The 14,012-nt window shown below is 39.0% G+C and overlaps 1 protein-coding gene across 1 annotated transcript in view; it reads left to right on the top strand.

Annotated features, from left to right (window-relative positions):
* POLG (DNA polymerase gamma, catalytic subunit) overlaps window positions 1-14,012 on the top strand; it is a 1,518,109-nt gene that overhangs the window by 171,226 nt on the left and 1,332,871 nt on the right. The window contains exon 3 of the mRNA XM_044078211.1: window positions 6,856-7,051. Coding sequence (XP_043934146.1) covers window positions 6,856-7,051 — 196 coding nt within the window. The remainder of the gene's footprint in view (window positions 1-6,855; window positions 7,052-14,012) is intronic.

The raw sequence follows: 14,012 nt of genomic DNA, 5'->3' as shown, positions 1-14,012 counted from the left end.
TACAGAGGGCTAATTTTGTCCTTTGGCATCCTGGTCACAGTGGTCCTCCAGTCCATTGGCCCATTGTCTGGTTCGCAGAGACAGGCTCATTTTCATCATCGAAGGAGTTTGATGGCAAGGGTGACTGCCCTTCAGCTGGCCTGCCAGGGTGAACATGGAGCACATGTATCCAGGTTGGTGAGCCTTCCAATCGGATTGCTGTGGAGGTGGTGAGCAGCACAAGGTATGGCCATTCCATTGGGGCTGCAAAGCATTCTTTCTGGAAAATGATTGGTCATAAAGTAATAGACAGTAATGCTGAAGATAAGGTCAGTCTCAGCAGTAATTTTAGCTAGTCTAGTTTTTATTGTTTGATTCATACTCTCTCCCATTCCTGAAGCATGAGGTCTGTGTGGGCAATGATATTGAATATTGACATTAAGCAATTTACAAATTTCTTGAACAACTTGACCAGTGAAATGTGTTCCAAAATCGGTTTGTATACAACAAGGTACACCAAATATAGGTATCAGTTCTTGAACTAACTTCTTGCCTGCAGTCACAGAGTCATTTTGGTGACAAGGGTATGTCTCTACCCATCCTGAGAACAGATCTATAATCACTAATAAATATTTGAATCTTAGACAAACAGGTGATTCAGTAAAGTCCATTTGCAGACAACAAAAAGGTCCCCAAGGCTTTTTAATATGTTGCACATTAGCTGGATTTGTCTTCGAAACATTATAAGAAATGCAAATGTGACAAATACTAAGTGTTGGATGACCTCTGAATCATAAGGGGCTTACCAGTCAATCAGCAGTTTAGAATTACATTTTACCCAAATGAGAAGGTAGATGATGTGATTTAGCCAAATGAGGTAGAAGAGCACGTGAAGCAAAAAGTCTTCCATCCGGGTGGCGCCACACCTTATTAGATGAACAAGTGCAGCCATCTCATATCCACCTTACCATTTCAGAGTCATCAGTTTGATTCTGAAATGACAAAACCTCTTGTAATGGTATATTTACGTTATTTTCAGTATTACTTACAATGAGTGGCTGCTCAAAAATAGCCTGAACAGAAATGTCCCTTGCAGCCTGTTTTGCAGCATTGTCAGCAAGATTATTTCCCCTACTCTCTTCAGAATTCGTCTTACTGTGTGCTGTCTTAATCGCAGCTATTTCTTTGGGAAGTAATAGGGCTTCTAACAGATCTTTTACATAGCAAAAGTTTTTAATTAGGGGTGCCTTCAGAAGTTAAATATCCTCTTTCTCACTATAATATACCATAATCATGTGCAACCCCAGCAGCATAGCGAGAATCTGTATATATGTTAACTGATTTACCCTCAGCTATCTTGCAGGCTTTTGTTGAAGCAATTAATTCAGCAGTCTGAGCTGAAGCTTGTTTGAATATCTTCCAGTTTTTGTCACTGTAGTAGGAGAACAAACAGCAAATACAGCTACCAATGTTCCATCTTTCCTTCAAATACAACATCCATCCCCAAAAAAAGGATTAAATCTGGATTTTACAAAGGCGTGCCTTTTAAATCTGGTCTAGGAGAAAGCAGATAGTTACTTACAATCAAACAGTCATGGGGTTCGCCCTCATCCGCAGTCAGAATTAAGGAAGCTGGATTCAAAGGAGGGCATTGGATAATCTGTAAAGAAGGATCATGGATTAAAATGTTCTCATACCTTAATATTCTTGAAACTGACAGATACCGAGCCTTTGTCTTTAATAGCAAAGCATATACTGCATGAGGTACTGCTACAAAAGTTTCATGTCCTAGAGTGAGTGTGGCAGCCATGTCTACCAATCGTGTAGTAGCTGCAACAGCCCTTAAGCATGGGGGAGGGGCGGCCGCCACTGGATCCAAGTTAGGGCTGTAATATGCCACAGGTCTGAATCCTTCATTATGCTTATGAGCTAGCAGTCCTTAAGCTACCCTATTGCGCTCACAACAAAACAAGAAAAACACTTTATAGTAATCTGGTAAACCTAGAGTAGGAGGTTCAAAAGAAGCCATTTTAGTTTTATAAAAGCTGCTTCATGATGAGTTTGCCATGGTAAAGGTTCTGATGCATCTTTTTTCAATAGTTGTAATAAAGGTTTAGTTAGTTCTGCATAGTTTGAAATCCATTGTTGACAATATTGTATAAGCCCAAGAAAAGATCTAAGCTGTTTTAAACTAGTGGGTTGAGGTGCAGTTTGTATAGTTGTATTGTGTATATTGTGATATCAAATGTCCTAAATAGTGGGGTTTAGATTTCCACAGCTGAAGTTTACTTTTGTTGATTTTAAAAAATCCCAAATGTGCCAACATTTTAAGTAAAAATACAGTATCAGTTTGGCAATCGGATAAGGAGGTAGAGCACAGTAACAAATCATCTACATATTGTACTAAGATAGAATTACAAGGGAGTTCAGTGTTAGTTGTCGCTTCATTTCTCTTTAAAATAAAGTAGGAGATTCTGTGTAACTTTGGGGTTGTCATGTCCAAGTGTATTGTTTTCCCTTGTAAGTAAAAGCAAACAGATATTGACTGTCAGGATAAATTGGTATAGAGAAGAAGGCAGAGGAAATATCTATGACTGAGACAGTGGTGGCTGAAGGCGGCATACAGCTGAGTATAGTGGCAGGGTTTGGTGCTACTGGGAAAATTGGTACTACTACAGAATTTATTGCTCTAAGGTCTTGCACAAATCTGTAAGTGTCCTTACCTGGTTTCTTTACAGGTAAAATCAGGGTATTACATGGGCTCTTCGTATGTATTATGATTCCTTGCATCAGTAAGGCTGAAATGACTGGTTTTATTCCAAACTCAGCTACAACAGAGAGGGGATACTGAGGTATGGCTGGAAGAGAGACATTAGATCTCAAAGTTATTTCAACAAGTAGTTATTTTTAATTGATGCTACGTCATTTTCATGAGTAGTCCACACTTGAGATGGTACATATTTCAAAAATATTTTGGAAAAAAGTAAAGAGAAATTCTTCCTCCAAATTATCTGTGCTTAAGCAGAACTGAGTAAATGGAGATGTGTCAGGAAGATTTAGATGCATGCCATCTGGAGTACAGAATATAGTACACCGTAGTTTACAAAGCAAATCACTGCCTAAAAGATTTAAAGGTGCAGAAGTACCGACAAGGAAAACATGCTTTTCAGTTAAGGGTCCTGTCTGTATAGGAGCATTTTCTGTTTCTTCATATTCTAAAGGGACTCTGACGCACTCGCACCTTTTACTAAAGTACTTTGCTAAAGAGAGATTTTTAGCAGCTTCAGCATTTAGCATAGATCTAGTGGCACCTATATTGATTAAAAATTGGACTTTATTATAATTTACTTTAATATCAACAAAAGGACCTTTTTGTTTCACAGGAATGAAAGGAAAGCTGTGATATCTGTTCAAGGCTATCCTATTTACTTACTTCCAAGGCGGGAGGTTGCCAAGGGTATTCCAGACAGGCGTCTGTTGTTTGTCCTCTAGTGCAGCTTGCGGTAATGGGTGTTTTTGTTCAGGGAGAGGAGTATGTAACTGCTGCTCTAAAGTACCTTGTGCATAAGGACATTGGTCCATCCAGTGGCCACTTTTCCCACAATTAAAAAAACAAATATCAGAACAGTTTGGTGATTCTTTTGACTAGATATGTTGTGTACATGCATAACCCCTTCTGGCAAGTATTGAAAGTATCGAGCCCTGCCTCATCCTCCCCAGTCTCCTCTACCCCTCCCTCTGGGTCTAGTTAACTGTTTCAGCTACAAGTTTAATATCTGTTCTTGTCATTCTTCTAATTTTTCATGAATTAAATTATGCAATGTATTGTACTTGGTTTACTAACTCATGAAGGCACAGGCTGGTCCAGGTTAGGCGTACCTTCTTCAGTTGGTCTCATATGGGAGGCAACAAGCCATTTACAAATGCAGCAGAGAGTCCACTTGCTGCTGGACCTTCAGTGGGATCAGTGCAGCCAGAAAAGGCTTCAAATGCTTCAGTCATTTGTCACAGGTATGAGTCTGTAGTCTCATTTTCCGCTGTTGTATGGCATTAATTCGTGACCAATTTGGCACTGGAGGACATACTGCAGTGACTGCCTGAAGCAGTCTGTTGTGGGCATTTTGAAATGCTGTGGAAGTAGGGTCCTGGGATATTTGCTTGGTCTTCATTTGTTTAAAAAGGTCAGGTGAGATTGAAGTGTCCATAAAAGCTCCATAAAAGCTTGTAAATCTCCTATAGTAGGATTTTGTATCTTATTGAAGGAGGGGAATCTAAGATAGTCTGAAAATCCACTGCTGACCACGACAGTACTATATTTATTGTAGTAGGGGCATTATTATTTCTTCCATGAGATGGATTGCAAACTTGTCTTGAAGGAAAAAGCTGCGTGGAAACTAACTCATTTTCCCCTCAGAGGATTCTGATTGACTATTTTTTTGATTAAATTTATCAGGTCCAAAGTATCCATCCCCATCAATTATTTTGGGTGATTGTTTTATGAATTGTTTGAATTGTTTTTGTCTCCTAGGCAAAGTACAGAACCCCCCCTTTCTTTGCACGTAGTAGCATTCCCATATACATTTGTGTAACTTTGGATCATGTTCTGTGTGATAGTGGAGATTCAGAAATTGGTTGAGACTGTGAGGTTTGTGCTTGAGGTTGCGAAGTTCCTGATGAAATGGATGGAATAGCTTTTAGTGTGTTTACTGAGGAGGTGGATTCAGAGGAATGTCTTGACTGAGAAGGTGGTGTGGCGATAGTAGCAATAGAAGAAAATACTTTCTGCAAAGTTGAATAAGGAGGTGGCAGCACTTGTGCAGTAGGAATAATGATGTTTTCATCCTCTGAGGACTCACCCTGTTTTATTTGTACTTTTTGTAATTGTGAAAGGGGCTATAACCCATAATCTGTAGGTTTCTGATGGCTAGACTGCTAAATAAGGATAACAGTTTTGTTTGCAGCTTTTTACCGAGTTTTTAGTTTTGCTGTATTGTGTTTTAAACTTCGTACTATTGATTTCTTTTCTCTGTCTTTTGATTCTACTTGCCATGCATTAAATGCTGACCAGCAGCTTGCAGGTACTTTATTACCTTTTTATTTTAATCTCTTTTGCAGAGTGGATAAAATGTCTTTATCAAAGCTTCCTGTAAGAGGAAAAAGTAGCTTATCGTTTTCTGTTGATTTGTTCCACCTTTCTATATATCTGCAACTCTCCCTGTTGCAATGATGGAACATGTATCTTGCTGGAGTGCCCTGTTCTGGTTGTTTTATAGTGCTAGATTTTGCTCCTATTTTTTTTAGAGAAATAAATAGATTTAGAAAAATTAGATGTTATTCATTCACTTTCACACATAGTACCTTTTTTTGTATTTTCTTTGCAAGGAATCCCACTCTCGGGAATCCCACTCTCATGCATCTGTTCATTTATACAAAGGTGTAGACTACTTATCTGCAAAACCTACTCTCATACATCTAAAAACTACCTTTTGCAAGGAGCCTGTTCACATTCCCATTCATACCCTACAAGTGCACATTTCTTATTTGCAAAAATCCGCTGTCATGCTGAATGATATATATTTTATGAAAAACTGAAAAAAATCTTTCCCACTTTCATTCTGTTAGTTAACACAAAGGCAAAGATAAATTTATAAGAAAAATCTTACCTTTTCGGGAGCCTATTCTGTAGGGAAACAAAATGTTGGTTATTTCATACAACAGAAAGTCTGCCAAGACTATTTGGTGCAGCTTTGTGAATTAATACTGCAGAGCAACCCCTGATTTACTTTGAGTAATCGATCCGGATTGTCATGGCACCACAATGTTAAGGGGGAAAAAAATAATTAAAGTCTTGATAGAGTTTAAAAATTTATTATGACACATGTTTGGAGACCCAGCAATTATAAGTGTATCTCCCCGAATGAATAAACTCAGATCAATTTATAGAAATTCAGAACAAATTTAAAAACACTGTCATCAGCCAATCAAAGGCAGTACAGTTCAATACTTGTATTCATTAAGATTATTGTTTCATAATTTATTATAGCACATGGATAACGTCATCTACAGGAATCTAGTTATCATTTTCCTTAAAATACCCATCCTTTAGTAACTTTTGTACCCAAATCTCTGAAACAGTGTTTAGAGCACAAAGTGTTTTGTATCCCAGCCCCTAAGAATACTGAGGATGGCTCGTATCATATTTCTCTAGCTGATTACAATTCAAGTTTTTTTACTTGCTAAGATGTATACCATGCTAATTTGTTTATAATTGATAACTGTGCATCACAGAGAAGCTACTTGACAATCAAAAAACTGCTGAAGTCTTAGCATTATGTTTTGCATTGAAGAAGAAGGTAAAATTGAGTCATTATTTTTTGGAAGAGTCTAGAGTTGTCCAGAAGTAGCCAATGAGATACAAACCTTTGCTGACGGGTGATTCTGAGAGCTTTTATTTCATGAAGTTGAATGTTTTAGAAACCTATTTATTTATCGCATTTTGCAGACTGAATAGTTGGCTTGAGTAAATCTAAAATGTTACCCTTGCAGTTGGTTGTTGCACAAACATTCAGAATAATATGAATTGAAATTGGAATAATTTCCTTTTAACAACAACAGGCCGATATTGGAGTCGTATTTATGTATTCGTCTGTAGATCTTGTACTTAATTTTCATTTAAACAGGCATTTTAGTACAGTTTTATGTATTGATTTATTCTTGTTATGCACAGTGTTTTATGACTTTTCCTAATATGCAGCATTCTTTTTCTGTACTGAAGGTCATTTGCTCTCAGTGTTGAGTACAGCAGGTTTAGAGAGGTAAGTGACACCATTTATAAATTACAAACATTTTAAATGGATGCTGATGATTTGCTTTCAGGTACTCTTGGTGCAGTAAACGGCTGATAGAAGAGCGTTATACCTGGTCAAGTGAACTGAGCCTGGCAGATCTTATCCCTATGGATACTTCTTTGAACAACAATCCTCCTGCTAAAGGAGACTGGTTAGAGAAGCTGGTGGTTGGTCACAACATCAGTTTTGACAGGGCACGTATTAAGGAACAGTACCTCATTAAGGTAAGTCTTTTGTTGAAGAATTATGTAGGCAGCTGTATTGTACACAACACTTGGGTAACATGAGCAGCATAGTAGTACTGCGAGTAATATTGTTGTCGGACAGTGCTGGCTCTTGGGTTCAGTTGCTTTTTGGGATGCCTTCTGTGTCATTTGCATATTCTTCCTGTACCTATGTGTGTTTGCTGCCATGGTGTCCATTTTCTTCCTGCATCCCAAAAGATGTAGCAGGTAGATTGGCAAGGTCCCATATTACCCATAGGTAGTTGTGCATGTGTGTCCTGTGATGGACTGACATGCTGCTCAGGATTGCCTGTCTGACATATTCCATTTAATAACATAAGTATATTAACATATAAATGTCCCAACATATCCTCATTTGGTTTGTTTCTGGGTCATTTAGATGCAAAATGTAAGGGCTGCAAACAACCATGAGACTGTAAGAATAGGTTTCTTAAAATCCTCACAGCTCAAATACCTAGTAAGTACCTATGAACCTATATTCCCATTACTTACTAGGATAGCTGCTATATCCGAAAGCTCCTGAGCTGGATAATTGGTTAATAAAAAGGCTAATGAAAAGGAGTGAATGAAGGTAGGGAAGTGTATGTGTACGCAATAGGGAGTGGTTGTTTTATTTATTACAGATGTTACTGATTTATTTAACATACATTCCAGCGTGAAACTCCATACATTCTGTTCAGTTAAAAATGTTATCAGTGATGGTATAAATTGCATTCCTTATAACTGATTAATCTTTCATAAAGGCTAACGAGTTTGCCTGTGATTTAAGATTAACTTAGGGAAGATGAAAAGCAGGGTTAGGACAAGAGGAAAGAGACTGAAAGAGAAAATAGGGTAAAGTAAGCAAGTAAAAAGCTCAAAGCTTAGCTTGAAGTAGTAAAGTTCAGGCTAGTAAGATATGCCTTTGCGTTTTGGAAATATGCCTTTGAGCTTTGGAAGAAAGTAATTACAGAGACTGGTGCATTAAGTGCAGTAGTAGATCATGTTGGAGGCCTTAGCCAGTTTGTTACAAGTCTGTTTAGTAGGTACTATGTAGTTTGAAGGTAAACATCACAGAGATACAGGACGCATTAAACCTTGCCAGATAAAATGCTATTGAATCACAGTAGGATAGTTACTGTGTACAAGAGGAATGTGCTTATCTGTGACCAGAGGTAGGATTAGAAAGTCAGAGTTTCCCTATTGACAGAAATGTTGCTTCCAAACTTTAATACCGTTTCACATTTCTAGGTGCCTTTATCGATGTCCTTAGATAGGTAGTGTAGCACAGATGGTTCAGAAATGGCTGTTCAGCTATATGCATTAGTGTAAGTCCCTGCAGTTACTTCAGGTAAATGTAGGACAGTATGTCAGTATCACAGATACGTTTACATACGAAACCAACCACTTAAATGCTTGTGAAGCAGGCATACTAGATAGCACTTTCTCATTCCCCTGTTGTTTAAATGTCAGTTTCTCAAATGAGTGTAGCACTGTTTAGGAAATGGGTAAAAGGTATGGATGCTTCAAGTATCGCAAGATCCAATACCTTATCCTAGTGGAGTACAAAGAAGCCATTGCTAAGAGAGATACTACATCAGACATAATTGCTATAAAACCTGCAGTTATCGAAGAGAAGCATTACTTGCTTGGGCAGTCCAATCCATTTAGGGTCATTGGAGGGGTACCTTTTCAGGTGCCATTGGCTCAGGTTCACTTGGAATGGGAAGTGGAGCAGGGAGGTAAGCAGGTATCAGTGTTTGATGGTGTATATCCCTATAGATGTTTTTATTTTATATACTGATTAATTAAATGGATTTTTCTGCTTCTACAAGCTTTTGAGGGGAAATCTGTGCCTGGTATACAGGGCATTGTCAGACCCCACTCTGATGGACTTCCTGCATATCCACAAAACAAACAGCACCAGAATTACCTGTTTTAAAGACTTAAACCTTGCCTGTGGTAGAAATAGGACCTGCTGGAGAGATAGTTATGTATCCCAGAGACTACTGCATCTATGGAACAGGCTCCCCATCAATGTGAAGCAGAGTTCCTCCCTAACCCAATTCAAGTGAAACTTGGACAATTGGATGGGAAACTGGAAATTCATCCCTGGTTTGGCACCTAGGTCCCTAATGGGCAAAGGTAACCTGTAAATGGTTCATCTCCCAGGCCCATGTTTACATCTATTAAGGGTGTCAGAACTTGTCAGAGATTTGGGATGCATGGCTAGGCTTAAAAAGGCCCTTGTGGTCATTAGCCTAGTAAACACCTATGAACCTATAATCTGTAAGTGCACTGGCCCTGGAACCCTTTTCAGACATAATACAAGAGTAGTAGAGGTAAACAGAACGATAATACATTAGTTTAGACTTCAAGAGTATATAGATATTAGAAAGGTACAATGCGACTAGCAGTAGTTTACGTTTCATTTGTAGACAGAGAAAGACAACAGTAGTTAAGACAGACATATGTCATGACTTTTAGTGAGATATTGTATGCTAAGGAAAGGAGGTGTTTTCATTTCAGAATGCACACATTGTACTGCAGTATGTTAGAATAAGTATGTAGCACAGTTTACAAACAAATTTGCTTTTAGGAAAATTAGTGAAAGAATGATGCCGCCTCACAGCAAGAGGTTCTCTGGTTCGATCCTTGGCTGGGGTGCTTTCTGTGTGGAGTCTGCATGTCCTCCCTGTGGTCGCGTGGGTTTCCTTCGAGTGCTCCGGTTTCCTCCCACATCCCAAAGACATGCTGTAGGTTGATTGGACACTCTAACTTGGTCCTAGGTGTGAGTGTGTGTGCCTTCTGTGAAGGTTGGGCGCCGGGCTGGCAACTCGACACTGTAAAACTCCACTGCCAATCATGAGCGGACAAGGTGATCTGCTGTGGCGACCCCTAACCGGGAAAAAGCCGAAAGAAGAAGAAGTGAAAGAATGAATGGAGAGCATGTCTTTTCAAATATACATGTTCAGTAATTAGCTGAATGTGTTTTTATCACAGCTGGACATCCTTAAAACTTGTTAGACTGTAGTTGCACAGTTGAGTTGGAAGAGAGAATTTTAGCCTGTGTTAGGAATGCAAATGCAGGAGTTGATTATTTTGATAGATTTTTCCTAAAGAGGGTTATTGTATAATTTGCTTTGAAAGAAGGTTCCAGTTTGCAAAGGCTGCTTTTGAAAAACTTTTTTCTCTCCTGTTGTTTATGGAAGCAAATAGATCGATAGAGGGTGAAACAAATTATCACTGAATGAGATACATTTAAATGATCGAAGTACTGAAAAAGATTTACCTGCAAAACATCAATCACAGTACATTGAACATTTAAAACACCAAAACTTAACAGATCAAAAGAGGCAAAAAAATATTCTGTTCTGACCTGTTAACCCTACAACTAACTCTGTCCTTACTTAGTCAGAATAATGGTAGTGTCATGGGAAGGGTTTTTCTAAGGTCTAGAGTAGGATTGGGGTTAGGGATAGGGGCAAGGTTAGGTTAACAGGAAGTAGTAAGATGAAGCAGGCATGCCTGCTACCCTAACCCTATCCCTGCCTCAAACCCCAACCCTACATCTGACCTTAAAAGAATCCTTCCTGTAACACTACTGCTACACATGACAATGGATGCAGAACACAAACAAAATCTGCAGACACACACACAAAAATGTATCTATCACTTAACTTTACTGCTACCGTAACCCTAAAATTCACACACGCACCCTCAAAACTCTTATACACCACCCCGTTACCTAACCCACATGCACTGGTGCACACAGACTCCCACCCACTAATCTTCACACACACACACACACACACACACACACACACACACACACACACACACACTTACCTTAAAAACCCGTGAATTTGACTCCATGTTCGATGTTCAGGTCATACGTAGCAAATGTTCGACATTCTGAATATTTGACATTTTTAAATGTAACCCAACTGCACAGGAGATGTGTAAATGACCTGAGAATTAAACTATTTTAGTGTGGGACAATATTTGATAATGAGCAGTTTAAGCTTAAGGAAGAGTATAAGACACTGATATGTACAATGACTCTGAGTCGGTTTGTTTTAGTACTGAGCAGTGATGCTTAGTTCTTGGAGATAAATAGAACATGCTGGAGGGACAGATTCATCACCCAGAGACTCCCTATGCTGTGGAACAAAATCCCGCTACATGTGAGGCAGAGCACCTCGCTGGCCTTGTTCAAGAGGAATCTTGACCAATAGATGGGAGATCGCAGATATACCCCAGGGATTACTTCAGTGTCACTGCTTGACAGAGGCACAGCAAAATAATAGGCATAGTTTTTATTTCAAACTAAAGGGGTGGCGAAAGCCACATAACTATGGGCTAGGCTTGTAAATGCCCTTGGGCAGATAGCCTAGTATGAACCTATGAACCTATGAATAAATATGCTTATGACACTGACTGTAATTTGTTGAATGTGTGTGTGTTTTTGTTTTTTTTTTTGAAGAGTTGAGGGCAATAATAGGGAGAGGAAGTGACTATAAATCAAGGCCGATACTTTCACTTGTTGGACAGTCTTACTGCATCTCACTTCAGTATGGATTTTAAAAGGGGGTATCTAGAAGAAGACCAAAATATCTGTGTTAGTTGACTTGCTGGATAGTTCTTCTGTCCATAGATAATATGAGAAGATGAATGCAGTTTAGACATTTGAGTTTAGAGCCAAAGAACATAGCAGCTGTTTTGTTAATGTTTTAAGTGGTGTTTGTTGTTAGTTAACCAGTTGCAGAGTTGATTCAAGTTGGATGTTAGGTAGTTTTGCAGCATGGGAAAATCAGGAGCTGAGTTGCACAGTACAGTGTCACCGGCATAGAGGGTGTTGCTACACTGGAATATTGAGGAGACTATGTCATTGATGAAAAGAAAGAGGAGGATTAGGCATAGCACCATACCCCTAAAGAATTCCTGAATTAAAGTGCCTATGACTCGCTGATTGGAAGAGATGGAAATGGAACGTGTTCTTTGGTTGAGATTATTTGAGAACAGATAATAGCCAGTTTCTAAGTCTGTGAAGCTAGCACCTGCTTGATGGTGTCTTTCTACGAGGAGCAGATTTTGTTTGTGAAAGAATTTGTAGCTGTGAGAGTGTTGTTGACCAGGTCTAACCCACGCTGACAGTCAGTTAAGATGCTATATAACATGTTTAAGGATTTGGTCATAGAGTAGATTTTTTTGCAATCGTTTGTTTAAGGGGAAAATAATGGACATGGGTCTGCAGTCCTATGCCAGATAGGGAGACTAAACACTAGGTGTGCAAACTATTACAACATGTTTGAATTGTGAAAGGATGATAGTGCTGGTAAGTGCAGGGTAAATATATAAATATATGAGTCAGAGGTTTAGAGATGAATGAGCAGCTAAGCAAAGAAAAGTGGAATATATAGGTTTATGGTGAGGGTAAGCCTTGTTGTTCCACTTTCTAAAAACCTAGGAACAGTTTTAGAGGAGATTGCATAGAAGTAGAGAGCAGGGAGTACTGTGTTGACAAATCCGAACTAGGGAGGAGGAAGTAGGGGAAAAAGCTGAGGACTGGAGAGGAGGAGGAAGGAAGGAAGGCTGTAATAGGGGATCCTAGTGGATCAGGACAGAAAGTTGCAATGATAGAATACTCCTTGCAGTCTCTTTCAGTAGGTTAGTATCATAGTGGAAGAAGGTTTGTTACTAGAGTGAATACTGTTATTAAAAAAAGATAAATATTTGATAAATGTATCAATAGTTTGTTAATTCTTATTTAAAGAGATTTTGCCTCCTCTATAGCTAATTTATATTCCTTAATTGGTATAAAACAGAGATGATATACATTTTTACCATGCTTGGTCACTCGATTTTAATTTGGGCTTTACCTCTTTAATTATAAATGCCATAAATTTTATTTATCTCTTAGCTTTATAACGGGGGAGACCTTTCCAATGATAAAGAAATGAGAGAGAGATGAAGATATCTAGAGCAGTGTCTGCGGTGGTCACTGGAAAAATTCTTTGCAAAATGATTATGGGGGAGGTTTGGGGGCTTTCTAACAGAATTTGTCTTGAATGGGGCGGAGTTCATTTAAGCCACTGACGTAAATGTAGGACCTTCTTCTTCTTTTGGCTTTTCCTGGTTAGGGGTCGCCACAGCGGATCACCTGTCCGCACATGATTGGCAGTGGAGTTTTACGGTGTCGAGTTGCCAGCCCGGCACCCAACCTTCCACCGAAGGCACACACATGCACGCACTCACACCTAGGACCAATTTAGAGTGTCCAGTCCACCTACAGCATGTCTTTGGGATGTGGGAGGAAACCCAAGCGACCACAGGGAGGACATGCACCCCAGCCGAGGATCGAACCGGAGAACCTCTTGCTATGAGGCGCCACTGAGTAAGTAGAATACTTATTTTAATTTCTGTAATATGTAGTGATGAAGACATTTTAGTAGTGAATCTTTGTTTGGAGTTGTTTTTTTTCCCCTGGTTGGAGAGTAGACTAGTTGATAAAGATGGTTTAAGATGAGGAAGTTATTGAGTTGGTACTTGTGAGGTTCGAGAAACTTGATGTTTAGTTCACCTGTTCTTATGATGTTGCTGAATGGCAAGTACAATAGTACCATCAAGAGTAGATTGAAAGATTCGGAGATGCTGGGCGGGCAGATTGGTGTGATGAGGGAAATGATTTTTCTGAGCTATGATACAGATTTGGAACTGCCTAGACATGGTAAGGCCTTGCTGTGTCTAATTAAGATGGCTGCCAAAAAAGCAGTTACTAGAAAATGGAAATCAAAATCTAAACCAACGATACAAGAAGTAGGGAATATAGTAATGGAGATGAAACAACTGGAACTGAGATCTTTAGAAAAGGGTAGGAGTAAACTACATAGAAAAAAATGGGTATTATGGGAACAATACATACAGGCTAGGAATGAGGTTTAAAAGAAGGCAGGACATA

The sequence above is a fragment of the Protopterus annectens genome, chromosome 7.part0 (assembly GCF_019279795.1).
Source record: "Protopterus annectens isolate FY-2018-M chromosome 7.part0, PAN1.0, whole genome shotgun sequence".
NCBI lineage: Eukaryota > Metazoa > Chordata > Ceratodontiformes > Protopteridae > Protopterus > Protopterus annectens.
The sequence above is the reverse complement of the archived record's forward strand: the minus strand, read 5'-3'. Positions and strand labels throughout refer to the sequence as shown.